Here is a 14,806-nt window from a genome sequence, read left to right on the forward strand (position 1 = left end):
AGAGTGCCTCTGTTTCTCTCAGTTCTTCTTTCACCGCTGTCGAGAGAGGTTCTTCCCAGCTTTTCTCCTCACTTACCATTTCTTCACTCGCATATCTCTGTTGACCTCATCATGTCTCAAGAATCACTTTTTAAAAAAAGTGTCAGAGCTTCTTGACCCAAAATGGCGTTATGGGAGAAAGTTCCCTCAGGCTTGTATACCCAGCAGTAAAGTAATCTGCTGCAATGGAACCACCATCTCAGTCGGAACCACAACCGTCAGTTCTGGGGTGGGAGGGATCTTGGTATCCGAACAAACATTGGCTGTCAGTTCCAACTATTTCCCGTTGGAAATAGTTGGAGGAGGTCACTAATCTGCCTCAAACTCCTTCACCACCTCACGCTCCATCTTTCCAGGGAGATGAAGAGGGATTATACTTCATTAGATGACTTTACTGCTCCAAGCTACCCACAGAACCGACAGTGGTTCTACAATTGCCCAGGGGCCTCTCCAATATATGAGCCACCATCAACTGCCCCACAGGCAGCAGCCTCCTCACCGGCCCCACATTTGTGTGCACCTTGGTCTGCAGTTCTAACACTGGCACCCATAAATAGCTGGCAGGACCTTGTCAACTGGCTACAATCTGCTCCCACGTTCCCACAGTTACAGGCTCTCAGGAGGTTCTGATTTCATCAGCTGCAAGTCGTTCGGCAGAGTCCATCCCACTGGTTTCAGCACTGTATCTGGTTCTAACCTCTTCGGTTCCAATGACCGCCATTCCAGGCACTTTTTCTGTTCCACCTTGTCAGTTCTGACCTCACTCATCTGCCTTCTTGGATTCGGATGACTAGCTCCTACCTAGTATGAGCTATCAAAAAGCAGAAGCTATAGAATAGAAGCTATAGATAGAATACTATATGCTTAGGAATATGTTAACAGGGCGGAATAGAAATCCAAAGTAAATAAATAAATAAATAAATTAGCAGCAGCAAGAGTAGTATTGGCAAATAACTGGAAAGATGAAAAATACCCAACAAAAGAAAATTGGAAAGATAAAATGATAGAATATGTGGCAATGGCAAAATTAATGAATTATATAAGTAGAAGATCCATTAAAGAATTTGAAAAAAATGGGGAAGTTACTTTGCCTATTATAGAAAAAGTTAAGGAAAAAAAGATATGAACAATGTAAATTTGGACATGATCCTTGACTAACAGAGTTTATAGAAATGTTTATTTTAAATGTCAAATTTTCTGAAATGTATAGAAGCATAGATTATTTAATTTAACTGATAATTAGCATAATTTGGTATAGTATAATATAGTTGGTATTAAAATGGTTAGGTTAGAATATGTCTTATATAATTCTTACCTCTTGTAGAGGTAAGAAAGTATAACAATGAATATTGTTAAATACTTTAAAATACAATAATAATTTTAATATTTGATTTAATAGTGAGATATAGTAAAAGAGAAGAAATGTTTCTGATAATGGTTGTAATAAAATCACACGTGATATTTAAATGATACATGGTTATTGTATTCTAGACAATCTTTGTATAGAGTAATTTTCCTTCAATGTAATTTGTATTCCTGTTCCTTCTTTGATTTGTATCTTTTATTTAGAAAATAAAATATATATATTAAAATAATAATAGAACATTACACTAAATAAACTTTATAACAACCAATAAATCTAATCCAGTATAATCTAAATTTAACACTATTGCTATAGAAAATTGTACATACTAAATATATTTTTAAAACCTAAAATGAAACATGGTAAAACACTTCACAAGAAAGACAAAAGTAATTACTAGACTACTCTTATTATCAGAAATCTATCTAACCTCAGTTGAAATAGATGGTAGTGAAGGAAAAAAGAAATCACACAGAAAACTTAAAAGACCAAATACAAGCATTTATTATAGGTTAGGTTTGGGCAACTGCTCCAAGACCACCCATGAACTCCATGACCAGGGATTTGGTTCCAGATTCCTCCCAATTTTAAGTGAACACACTAACCTGGATGTTGCATGAAGAAAATCTTGGTTAGTGCATTATTTGTGCTGACAGTATTAACTTTAGAACATCTGTCCTCACTTGATTGTGACTATCCACACAAGAAATGTGTGTGAATCAAAAGGTTTCAGCTTAATAAAGTAGCAAATGACTGTGCCATTTTTCAAATTCCATGACTGTGTGCGGGTACACCAGGACCAATCTGTCTTCTTGCTTCCAGAAAGCAGGTGCCTGATGGTCTGTCATTTGGAAAAGGAATGTTTATTATTAAGACAGGTGAGAGTTCCAAGCTCCTAAATTTCCTTGTGAACCCACAACAAAAGACAGCTGATCCTTACCATAATGTGGGTGGATTATACTGTTGCATTCTACACTCTACCATGCCTAAGGGGTTATTTTTGTCACCCCTCCAGTTTTACTTCTTGATCAAGCAGTCAATACCATCCTCAAAAAGGAAGCAATTAATTTGATTCTGATATTCTTTTATCTTCTAGAATTGTTTTCTACAGAAGGGTAGATGTTTTTATTCTTTCTCTGTTTTTGAGGCAGCAGTTTCTTAAACAGGAAGTTTCAGGTGGTTTCCTTAGCAGATGTTTGACCTTTTTCAAAGTCAGAGGCTGGTATGTATTGCAAGGATGCATAGTTCTATACCTGCAGCTCAAGAAATTAGCTCCAGTCCTGAACCAGAAGAATCATCTCCAGTATCTCAGCTTATCCATGGCATCACTGGAGCCAGTATAGTGTAGTGGTTAAGAGTGCAGGACTCTAATCTGGAGAACCGGGTTTGAGTCCCCACTCCTCCACTTGAAGCCAGCTGGGTGACCTTGGGTCAGTCACAGCTTCTAGCTCTCTTAGCCCCACCCACCTCAGAGGGTGTTTTGTTGTGGGGATAATAGTAACATACTTTACAAACCGCTTTGAGTGAGTGTTAAGTCATCCTGAAGGGCAGTATATAAATTGAACATTATTATTATTATTATTATTATTATTATTATTATTATTATATTAGTATCTTTTTCCAATTGTATAGCAGTCAGTGAATTTACTTCTGACACTTGGATTATACTATTCCCTTACATGAGACTTGCTTCTTGGCACACTGCTCACAGAATATTCTCTCTGGTATTTCCACCTCATTTATGTATTCCTTTGGATCTCTGTTAACCACAGGAACTCCCATTTTGATAACCATTCAGCATGTCCTGTTCATCAGAGTTCTTTGATTTTACTCACAAGCAGCCCACCTTCCTCGTTATAGGTGTCACATTCTTGAGGTATCTTTTGAAGTATAAAAGAACTAAGTGAGAAGTTGTTCAGCTCATTCCATGAGTTGTAGAATTTTAAAAAAAACTTTAGGGGAAGAAGATATGAGTGATAGTGTTCTGGGTTAGAGCTCTAGAATATTCCTGGAGTGAGAGCCTTCATGAATAAGCATTGAAACAGATAAGCAGCTTGTTTTAACTCTCTGCCTACTTGAGGGTTCCAGGGGAAGGCAGTAGGCTCGCTGAGGTGGGATGGACACAGTCTTCATCAGCTCTTATTTAATGTGGCAGCAAACTCTGCAGACCTTCATAGACTTTTGTTTCATACAAAAGTATTTAAAGGAATCTTCCCTCAGTGGATTTAAGGAGAAGAAAGGGTTTTTCCTCTATGCTGGCTGTGTTTACATTACCATACTCAGTTTCACATCACTGGTAGCCAATTCATGCAACCCAACAGTCTCACAGAGCTGTTTTAAACAGAGACATGTAGCAAGCTGCTCTGCCCAGCCAACCATGGTTCACTGAGGAGCATAGAGGCATAGTGGTTCCTTGCTTGCACCAACTCTCTCTCTCTCTCTCTCTCTCTCTCTCTCTCTCTCTCTCTCTCTCTCTCTCTCTGTGTGTGTGTGTGTGTGTGTGTGTGTGTGTGAGAGAGAGAGAGAGAGAGAGAGAGAGAGAGAGAGAGAGACTGTCTTACAGTGTTGTGAAAATTAGAGGTTTCTTGTGTAGGTAAACCACTAGTCATATGTCCAGTCTCCCACAGTTGTATGTATAACCCATATCTCCCACCCCCAATTTCAATGAACTGGTGATCACTTGGGCTAGAAAGGCAAATACTTATTGAAGAGTGTGATGAGGCAAGGAATTAATCTTTTTCAGATTCCTGGTTTCATATAGAAATGGAATGTGAAAGTAAAGTGTGACTAGCTATGTAACTCTCAGATGCTTTTTTGTGTGTGGGTGATCTAAGTCAAGGTAAACTAGGTGAGAGGTTCTGTGTTTTTCTTAAGGGGACAAATCCGCATTTACACTGCCCGTGTAGTGGTGGCATCCCTAATTTGGTATAAAATAGAAATGAATCTTGTAGGCATTTCATAGCTATGTACAGATGCCAGTTTACTTCTTACCACTTAATGTAGGTGTATCCTTATTAGTCCTAAATTTTCTTAGCAGCGAGTGAACAATGCATTCACTTACGTTCATAGAAGAGTATGGTGTAATACAAACGGTTCTTTTGGATGTGTTTCCTTTAATCAACCAAGCTATAATTTTTGTGTACAGTACATTTGGGTAGGTATGGTAACAAAACTGAACTGAATTTTCTTAGGATTTTATAAAACTAAAAGATTTGCAGAGCTAAATCATGCACATATTTCTCTTGAAGAAGCTACTTGAGCTATATTGTAAGGATTAACATGGGCTGACCTCAGAGACCAATTGGATCTTTCTTCCAATGTGCTCAGTGATGGTGGTGATAGAACTTTAATTCCAGGAACTGTATTTCCTAATAGTTCATCAAACACTTACTTTCTGTGGAGGTTATTCACCTGCAGATACAGTTGTGTTATGGATTGGTCTTCAAACTATAGCATTTGTCCTTTCCTTTTGCTCACATTTAAAGCTTGCCTGTTCTTTTGATCAGCATTTCTTTTTTAATTTTTAATTTACAACTAGAGATCAATAGTTACGACTTGGTAGACTCAGTTAATTATCATGAAGACTGTCCTTCTAACTTCCCCTCTTGCTGTTCATCTCATTAGTCACACACCTCTGTAAAAATCAATCCATGTCCTTTCACTGTGATCCTAGGTAGTACTCTGCAATCACTCCCTGCTGCTTCCAGCATCCATCCAAAGTGCTTAATGCTACTTTCTTCTAGCCTCCTTATTTTCTACATTCCATGCTTTCTGCCACTTATGTACTATATGCAGTACCTGAATTACTGACATTGGTTAAGTTTGAAATTATAACTGTCTGTCCTTTCACTTAAGACTATGTAACTCAAATGCGCACAGGTTGCAGTTGTATAGATCATTCATTCATCACTTAGGGCTTCTTCTTCCCTTATGAGATTTCAGTGGCATAACTGTTCTATAGATATAATTGTTGGGTGTCCATCAGTTACCTACTGTAACCTGTATGATTTTGCTTTCTGTGGGGTTAATTAATCATTTCTTTTCTCAGGTTGGTGGGTGGATTGCTCTCCCTCAGCCCAGATTACTGCTTTGTGCTGGAAGATGAAAGTGGCATCTGTGGCTATGCACTGGGAACTGTTGATGTAACTCCTTTCATTAAAAAATGCAAAATTGCCTGGATTCCTTTCATGCAGGAGAAATATAGCAAGCCAAGCAGTGACAAGGAACTATCGGAGGCAGAGGTTAGCCATGTTGATGTATGCTTGAGTTGTCAAATTGCGTGTCTAAATATCTAGGCTTTTTCTTCAGGCTGTAAGTATAGGGGCAGGTGGGAACAATTTATGCTGGATCTTTTCAATGGCAAAACCTCAGAAATAGAACATTTACAGTACACATACCTAGAATTACTTTTCCAGTGGAGACCTCAATACACTATTATCTGTGAACTTTATTGGCTTTGTACTAAATGTGTTACATTTCATCTTTATAAAATTAAGTATAATTGTATGAAATTGTATTTGACAGTTCAGTTTCTTGAACTGTAATCAAGGGTGCTCCTTGATTGCATAATGTTACGGTCAGGCATTAAATTAGCCTCCCATAGAGAATGTAGTGTAGTCCCTGGGTTATATACATGCACGCACACTGACTAACCCATTAGTACAAATATCAAAATGTTAATGATAATGTCTGCAAAATGTTCTGAGAATTATATTTGTAAGTGGCTACATGAGATCTCCTTTTTTCCCTTATCTGTTCTTGGATCCCAAGCCCAATTCCCCCTGCCTAGAAGTTTCTTGTACCCACATGTTGATCTTTGCATGTAGGACAGTATACATAGTTTAGCATGGGAAGCGTCATTTGTGTTGTTGAACAGAGTGACTCTAATTGAAATTTTGTTTAGCAGTTTGAACTTAATAAAGTGAATGGTTTTCTCGGTTGAACAAAACCTATACAGTGGGATAAACAACATTTTGACTGAAGTGCTACAGAAAAATGCAATGTCTATTTGAGAGTATTGGGGTGCTGGCAATAAAGGGGGTGGCTGTGTCTGACTGTGCTCTCTGCATGTTGTTCCCTGATACCTTTGATATCTTCAGTTATTTCTCTATACATTCAGAACCATGTTTTTTTCTTGGGTTAAATAGTTTTGGTTCCAAGGCCATCACATTAAATCTTTTTTGGATCCTAACTAAAACCAGGCTTTCCTAACTAAAACCAGGGATAGGTAACATGGAGCTTTCTCCAGCCAAGACTGTTAGTTTTGAAAAATTGGGTCCTTGCTTCCCTCCTCTTGCTGCAGCCCAAGAAGCCCTCTTAAATGCTGTTTCTAGAAGTCTTCTGTCTCCAGGAGAAGCATTCAGGCTGCAGCCAGGTGAGAGAGGTCAAAAAGTCACACACTGTGGGCAGAAATATCTCTGCCCATGGAAATGTTTCAGTCCAAGCCAATGTCTCCCTTACAGGTGCTGTTGAACAGGTACAAGATGAATGAGGTAGTGGCAGCGGAGTGAAAATTAGCCCTCCACCCCCCAAACCACATTACAGAGCTAGGTGTTGGGCAGGCTGGGAGCTGCCATTTGTTGGTCACAGCCTCGACTGTGTGGGCACTGGGAGGTTCCAAACAGCAACTGGTCTACAGGCTTCCTAGCAGTTTGTAAAATCCATCTAGTAGCTTGCTCTCTAGTTGCTGGAGCATGGCAAGGTTTACTAATGCATCCCCATGTTTTGCTTCATTGCTGTACGTTGCCTCTCTGCCGTTCTGGAAGTGGGTTTATCTGACTGCTTGGCACAAGTTCCTCTTCTGGGGCTTTTTTTTAGCCCTTTCTCCTTCAGCTGCTTGAGTCACCATTTAGGGGGATGGGGTAGTGGTTGTGAATTGGTTTCTGATTACTGATGAAGAAAAGGTGATGCTCCATGGGCAGAAGCCCTTCTACGCTCAGAAATCCTGTGCTGAATCTGAGCCATGGCCTTTTCCTACTCCTCCATCAACCAGGAGGAAGTTGACTCTCAGTAAAAGAGGATGCATCTCATAGGAGTTCATTGGACTCTGCCAGCAGCAGCAGTTCTAGGACACATTGCTCCATCCTGTGTTGCCATTGGCCAGGAGGAAGCCCAGCTCAAGTGATCTTAGCAGCATCTCAAGAGCCTGCCTCCAGACCCAGTTGCTGTGACCAAGAACATGGGTTGGCATTGCTGTGAGGACCTGGTGTCACTTTTATGGTGCCTGGCTCCTGGATGTAGGGGGCAGCCTGGGAAACAGCTTGCTCTCTCTGTAGCATCGCTGTGCCAAAACAGATGCACTCTTTGATCTGCAGTCACCTTGAGATTGGGCAAAAGTAGTTCCTGGGCTTTTGGGGTCCAGAACCTTAAGAGTGGCTTGAGTAACTTATCTGAGAGCTCAAATGGGGTGTCTCCTCAAAGGTTGCTCTTCCTTTGTGTGTGTGTGTGTGTGTATGAATGTGTTAAGTGTGCATGTATGCTCCTACCCACCAGTTCCCATTGGGGCTGATGTCTAGAACCTGTAAAGTTCCTTTTATTTTAGTAATTATTCTGTATTTGTTTTCATTAGCCTGTAACCTTTAATCTCTGTATTTTACTCTATTAAGTTGGAAAGTAGTAAATAAAGTTATTTAGTAGAGATTTTGCTATGTTTTTTCCTCACATGCCTGGCTGCAAGCTAGGGCTACTGCAATCCTCTATGGAGGCAGCTGTTCCCCTGAGCAACTGCCCTGGCGCAAGGAGGTATGGGGGGGACAGACATCCAGGGATGGGGTCAGGCAAGGAGGTATCCCAGTGTCCTGCTTCACAAGATTACTGGGAGAGAGATAAGAGCACTCCCCAACCGCTGTTTTCTGGTTAGCAGAACCATACCAGAGAGAGAGCTTCTCCTTGATCGGCTGGAGTGGGGAAGGATATGACAGGCATATCAGTGTTTGGCATGAAGGTTGCTGACCACTGCTGTAGAAGCTGACTTTCTGTATTGTGAGAATTTTTTTATTCAGATGTAATTAACATCTCTGGTAACAATTAAGGTGTCAATCATTCTTTAATCATATGATTAGTATAGCCAAAGTCCTTTAAATATGCTTCTGCAAGTACATAGCATGTTTCCAACATGATCACTGAACAAATTATGATGCTGAAATATTGTTTCTCTTGTATATATTCTAGAAAATTATGTTGAGCTTCCATGAGGAGCAGGAAGTGCTTCCAGAAACATTCCTTGCCAACTTTCCATCATTGATAAAGATTGACATCCATAAAAAGGTGACAGACCCAAGTGTTGCTAAAAGTATGATGGCCTGCCTACTCTCTTCCCTCAAGGCAAATGGTGAGTTTCACAGTAACAGTTCTAGTTAATGGGATTTTAAAAGTAATCACAACATTATACACCTTACTGCAAACCCAGTTCCACCTCTAACCAAGGGGCGGGGGGATAATTCTGTGAGGAGGATGTTCAAAACCAACACCTCCATTTCTTCAGATATTTCCATCTGTCTGCAATTTGGCAAAAGATCACTAGGAAAGGGCCACCCTTAGCTATGGCATTGTTGCCAAGGAAGGCCAATCTGTCCTAATTCTTTTTGTTCAACAGGAAATCCATCAAGTGTTTCCTGTTTGATAGCTTTTGGTTTGTGATGCTAGTTTGGTGGTCTTGCGCTTGATGTATATTTGCTGGTTAGATTGTATGTGTGATTTTGCTAATGATTGTATGGCAGAATTTCAAGCTTATTATTTTTAACCTGCAAAAACCCTTTGGGTTTTGAAATGATTACAAAAGGTTTATTTGCACATCATGTTCTGATTCAAAAACATTGGCATACCTTTTAACCATAATTCAAAGCTGACTCATTAGTGCCTGTCACAAGCACAATTGGTTTAACATCAGTCTATGCCTGGTTGCCACTTTTTGAGTGTGCAGCTAAAACAATCTTGTCAGAATTGCCTGTTGAAGATGACTGAGACAATGGATGAGGCCTTTGAAACAGAAAATTTGAAACAGAAAATGATTAATATTTGCAGCATCTGTATAGCTGTTGCTAGGGGGATGGTATGCTGCTATAACAATAATTTTCAAGTTCAGGTTTGGGTTACAGTACGCCACTTTTGATAGCCCTCATGACCCATTCCTTTAAATGCCGTATAACTATATTGTTCGAACATGTACATCGATATTTCTGAGAAGGGCTGGCATCTGCAGCACTATCTGGAACAAAGAATACTAAGCAGCTAGTTCTTGATGCCCAAGCAGGCTTTGGGCTTTTCCCCTTCTTGCCACATGGCAAACCTGTTAATTTGGGGGGTTATGTCCAAACAGTTGTTCTTGGGTTCCTAGCCAGAGCGATCAACGACTCCTTAAATTCCTGAAGTGCTGAGCCTTCTACATAGCAGCATAATGGGCTTGGTGACCATTGGCAGTGGGTACTGACTGGGATGATGGCGTAAGCAAGAAGATAAAAGTATCCTCCAAGGAGAGGTCATCCATCAGTTGTAAATATGGTGTTTACTCTTGACCCTGGTCTCGACTGGTAATGTGAAAAGTGAGAAATTAGTTTGCAGGCTTTCGACTTTATTATAATAACTTTTCTGTTTCCTCCCATTCCCCAAATATTTATTCTCTTTTGTTCTTCAGGCTCTCGTGGAGCTTTCTGTGAAGTGAGACCAGATGATAAAAGAATTCTGGAATTTTACAGCAAGCTTGGATGCTTTGAAATAGCAAAGATGGAAGGATTTCCTAAGGATGCCATTATCCTTGGAAGAAGTTTGTAAGGAGCTCGGTCAACGACTATTTGATACTTTAGATCTCTTAACTGCTGGAGAGTGGTGAACTGAGTTTTACTTTATTGTCTGTCCGTACAAAGGCAGCAGTCAGCTGGCCTGACAGCTTTGTGAAATTTCACCCATTGCTCTCTCCAAGATGCTGCTGAAAACACTGTTTGGAAAACAGATACTGGTCATTCTCATTTCCTGGTCTTAAGCAGAGTGCCAAGGAATACTGCATATGATATTGACTTGGGGAAGAGAGCTACACATTCCCCAGAAAGTACTAGTGACAGTGCCATGCATCTGCCTACATACTCAGCTGAATGGTGGTTTTATCCAGAGAATCTGAACTCAAAATGCCTCTTCTCCTGTGTCATGAAGTGGGATGAGAGAGGTGCAAGTGGGTTTCATCCTGTGAGAAGAAAGGAAGGTGGCTGTCCCAGTCAACAAGTGAAAGATCAGTATTGACAGCTCTAGGTTTTGTCTTCTCTCCTGCTTGCTGATAGGGGAGGAATGGCCATCACCTAAAGAATATTGGTTAAGCTTCATGCTTTGTAGGGAAACTGTGCATTTGTCTGTGGCGAAGTCACTCAGTGGCAGAAGTGTAAATGTTAGTGTGTAAATATATATAAATTAGCTGTATGCTGACACTTTGTGTTTGGTTTTTTTTTATTCTTTTGCTTTTCAAAGGAAAGCGATGTTCTGAGACAGCACTTTTGAATAATGTCAAACCACAAGAGAGGCTGAAGCTAATTCCACTACTGGCCTTTTCTGCTGTGCCTCATACCCTTCAGTAGAAATGTCACGGGGGGAAGAATAGGGAGAATGCTGACCTATAAAGGTTATTCTTTTAGAAGACAGGTTGTCAAAAGTGCAGTAGATGCTGCCTCCTGATAGAGAAATGCTGGTTGGAGGATGATTCAGTGAGATGGTTAATGCCTCCGCCAGCTAGTTGCCCACCTGGACTGTGTGGAAGAGCCCGTATGCTGTGATTTACAGCTTCTGTCCTGATTGAGTCTGTCAGTATGCATAAATCAGGGTTTTGAGTCATGCACGTTTGTGTCAGACTTCTTTGTGGACAAAAAAAGCACATTTTACACATTATTTAAGTAGTTACCTAATTTTAATGTACTGCCTGTCTCAAGTGTTTGAGGTTTTTACGAAAATCCAACAGGTGGTATCTGCATGGCTAGAAATTGCAATAGGGAGGTAGCTGCCCCACTTGGAAGAGTTGCTGTTCCATTGAATGCCTTGTTCCCAGGAGGCAGTCAGCCAATGCCACACCTCATTTCTCATATCTGCTACAGTCAACTATTTCGGCTTCTTTTGTGAATGCTCCCTTAGGAGAAAGATAGAATTTAGTTGACCTTCACTTTTTTAATGGCCCTCCATCTACAGAAAAAGTTTTCTACACTTTGTCTAATGGCATTTGACTGCTAAAATGTAGTTTGAAGCCTTTACCAAAATGCCAGTGATTGAGCTTTGATGTCATTAAATTTGCAGGTTTTTGATTTTTTCACTATGTGAACAGTTTTAATAGCAAAGTATTTAAGCTGCAGCAAGTACATTTCACTTGGGGAACAAGGCACTGAGCTACGATAGATCTTGTGTAATTCCAAGCTGGCTGTCATGAGTTCTGTATGGCTTTGAGTATATGCTGAACAGCTAGCCACTTGGTTTAGTTTTAATTAGATGTCAGAGAGAACATAATCTGGATTTATGGCATTAAATATTTGTGGGGGGATCTTTTTTATACCGTTGACACAGCCTCTCTCCTTAATATGTTATCACTGATTGTGTGATAGTCTTGAAAGTCTGGGTCAGTCCCTTGCTCTGGGGTTGTAAAGCGATGCATTGACACAGCTTTCGTGGTTATCAGCTTTTGTTGCATACAGTTGGAATGCCACTTTCAGAACTGTCTGTTGAACTACTGTATCTGTAGCAGAACGGACTGTGTAAAACTGTATTTGAAGACCATGTGAGAAATAGAATAAATTGCAAAGTGAATGTAAAGTCATGTCTTTGTTACTGAATAAGAAAAGTGAATAGAAAAGAATATTCTTGTTGTACTTCTATTGACTTTGCTTCATTGCAAATGTGGGTAGCTTCTGAAGGTCCCAGAGTCTGTTGTAATGCTAGGGCCTTGTGTGTACATTTCTATAATTTCCATACAATCACTATTGATTTCCTTGGAAACCTTCTATACCAAGCATACTGAAAAAGTTTCTACCTTAGAGGTAACTGAAGTTTCTCTCCCTGAATGCATTACTCAGGTGGTGTTGAAGTGATTGTGTTTACATTCCTTATGGGCACTAGGGGAGCGTTTCTTGGTTAAACGAGTGCAGTAAGGTTTTACATGTCCCATCTTGTGACAAAGCTATGGAAAGAGATTCCGTGGCCACAATTGCGAGTTGTTGTATTCTTAAAGTGTGCAGTGCCAAATAATTACGATTATTGGTTGAAAACTACACCATTAACCACTAAAGTGCACTATGCTATGAGGTCAATAATATAATAAATACAATAATAAATATTAAATACTAGAATGTATCAAACTATAAGCCTTTATAATTGGCAGCAAGATAATACGTATGAAATTATTCTGAGAATGCCTGAAACAGACCTCCAATAAATCCCTATTACTCAAGCATAACAATTACCAATAAGATACATGATCAGACATACAGAAATTCTGTACAGTGTTGAATAGTGTCATACTCACAGCATTGCAGTCTTTGTTCTGGTTGCAATGTCCTGTGTGGAAAATCTCATATAGTCGGGGCATGGTAAAAGCCATGCTATCCCATAATATATTTATTTATTGTATCAGCACGTCCTTGAAAAAGATTATCTCAAAACAGGAACTGAGCTAGTAGCCTGTTGGACATTTGTACAAGATCTGTTGATATTGAGCTGTGGGTTATACATTGGCAGTCTGGCCTGGCCAGCATCTTCAGGGGTCTTATCCTGTGGGACTGGCGGTCTGTTTCAGGTGTTCCTGGAATAATTTCATACATGCACCTGTAAAAGAAGAGAAGCCACATATGATATCAAGAAAATAGTAAAGTGAACACCTACCTGCAGAGACTTACCTTATTTACAGCCATCCGTCATAGGAGTACGCATTGCCAGCCAGATGTTCATAAGCCTGGATAAAGTACTAATCAGAAGCTGAGTAGCTTCTGATTAGTACATGGCCTTTTGTCTATAAGAGTATGTTAAATGATTGTATGTGAAAAATTAATTGGATGTGAGCGTTCTTTACTGTGTTTGTTCTGGCTGTTGATTACTAAGAGTAACAGCCTTGAAGACTGTTATCTTGCTGCCAATTATAAAGGCTTATAGTTTGATACAGTCTAGTATTTAATATTATTATATTTATTATATTTCTTGACCTCATAGCACAGATCACTTTTGTGGTTAACGGTGTAGTTAAACATTCAACTAAGATTCATAATTATTTGGCACTGCACACAACGACTGGTAATTGTGGTCGCGCAAGATCTTGTATCTTTCCATAGCTTAGTCCAGTTCCATGGTGCCCTTTATTTTCATTTGCTTTTGTTTCCATCTTGTGACAAGACAAGCACTTTTTCTTCCCAGCAACCCCTCTGAACTGCTGCTTAAATTTGTTTAGATCTGTCTTTGGAGATACCAATTTTTCTTGAGAAAGAAAGTTTGTTTTTCTCTTTTTCCTGAGGTAAAAATATTAATCTGTCTCCCTCTAATGAATCTATATAATTTCAACATCATTAGGTACTATTGTAGTTTGTTAATCTTTGATAAACCACCTATATTTGCAAGGTATCACTCAACAGAACTGTTACAGCCCATTTACTATAATTACATCTTTGGTTCTAGCCTTGCTTCCTTCCAACCACTTATTTAAGGTTCAGTCAAACTTGCATCCTACCTGACAATATGTTCTCAGATTTCTTTTTTAGACCTTGAAGTTCTTTCATGCTGTTCTTAGCACTTAAAACAAATCTCTGCCTTCCTGTCTTTAAACAATTGTCTTGAGACTCTTCCAGTCTCATCTCTGAATATATGGCCCCTAAGCCTTTAAATTTTGGACCTTATATTTTTATTTACTTCACTTACATCCCACCTTTCTCCTCCATGGGAACCTAAAGCAGCTTACATCATCCCTCTAATTTATCCTCACAACACCCTGTGATGTAGGTTAGGCTGAGTGTATTTGGCTCAAGATCACTCAGCAAGCTTCCATAGCAAACAGGGCCAGATCTAGGGTTTCCAGCGCCTGGGGCAACCCTAGTCCAACCTCGCACACAGCGCGTGTGTGCTCCCGGCGCAGCGTGATGACATTTTGGTGATGTCATCACGCAGGGCGGTGGAAGCAGCGTGCGGGGCTGGGAAGCCACCCGTGCCATTCACCTCCCCACAGGTGAATGGCACGGGCAGCCTCACAGCCCCACGCACTGCCTTTCGCCTGCCCTGTAGGACAGGGGGTGGCCGGCTTGCCGCGCACCCCTTGTCCTGCAAGGCAGGCAAAAGGCAGTGTGGGGGGCTGCGAGGCAGCCCGCGCCATGCGCCTGCCCCGCAGGACGGGGCGGCCGGCTGCCCCCTCTCCTGCGGGGAAGGCGAATGGCGTGGGCGGCCGCACTGCCCTTTGCCTGCCCT

The 14,806-nt window shown here is 40.5% G+C and overlaps 1 protein-coding gene across 2 annotated transcripts in view; it reads left to right on the top strand.

Annotated features, from left to right (window-relative positions):
* The window catches only part of OGA (O-GlcNAcase), a 38,692-nt gene extending 26,452 nt beyond the window's left edge, over positions 1-12,240 (top strand). For both annotated transcript variants that reach the window (XM_054984221.1, XM_054984222.1), the window contains exons 14-16: positions 5,451-5,643; positions 8,573-8,732; positions 10,035-12,240. In XM_054984221.1, the coding sequence (XP_054840196.1) occupies positions 5,451-5,643; positions 8,573-8,732; positions 10,035-10,171 (490 nt within the window). In that variant the 3' untranslated portion in view covers positions 10,172-12,240. The remainder of the gene's footprint in view (positions 1-5,450; positions 5,644-8,572; positions 8,733-10,034) is intronic.
* Positions 12,241-14,806: the final 2,566 nt, after the last annotated feature.

Source organism: Eublepharis macularius, chromosome 6 (genome assembly GCF_028583425.1).
Source record: "Eublepharis macularius isolate TG4126 chromosome 6, MPM_Emac_v1.0, whole genome shotgun sequence".
Taxonomy (NCBI): Eukaryota; Metazoa; Chordata; class Lepidosauria; order Squamata; family Eublepharidae; genus Eublepharis; species Eublepharis macularius.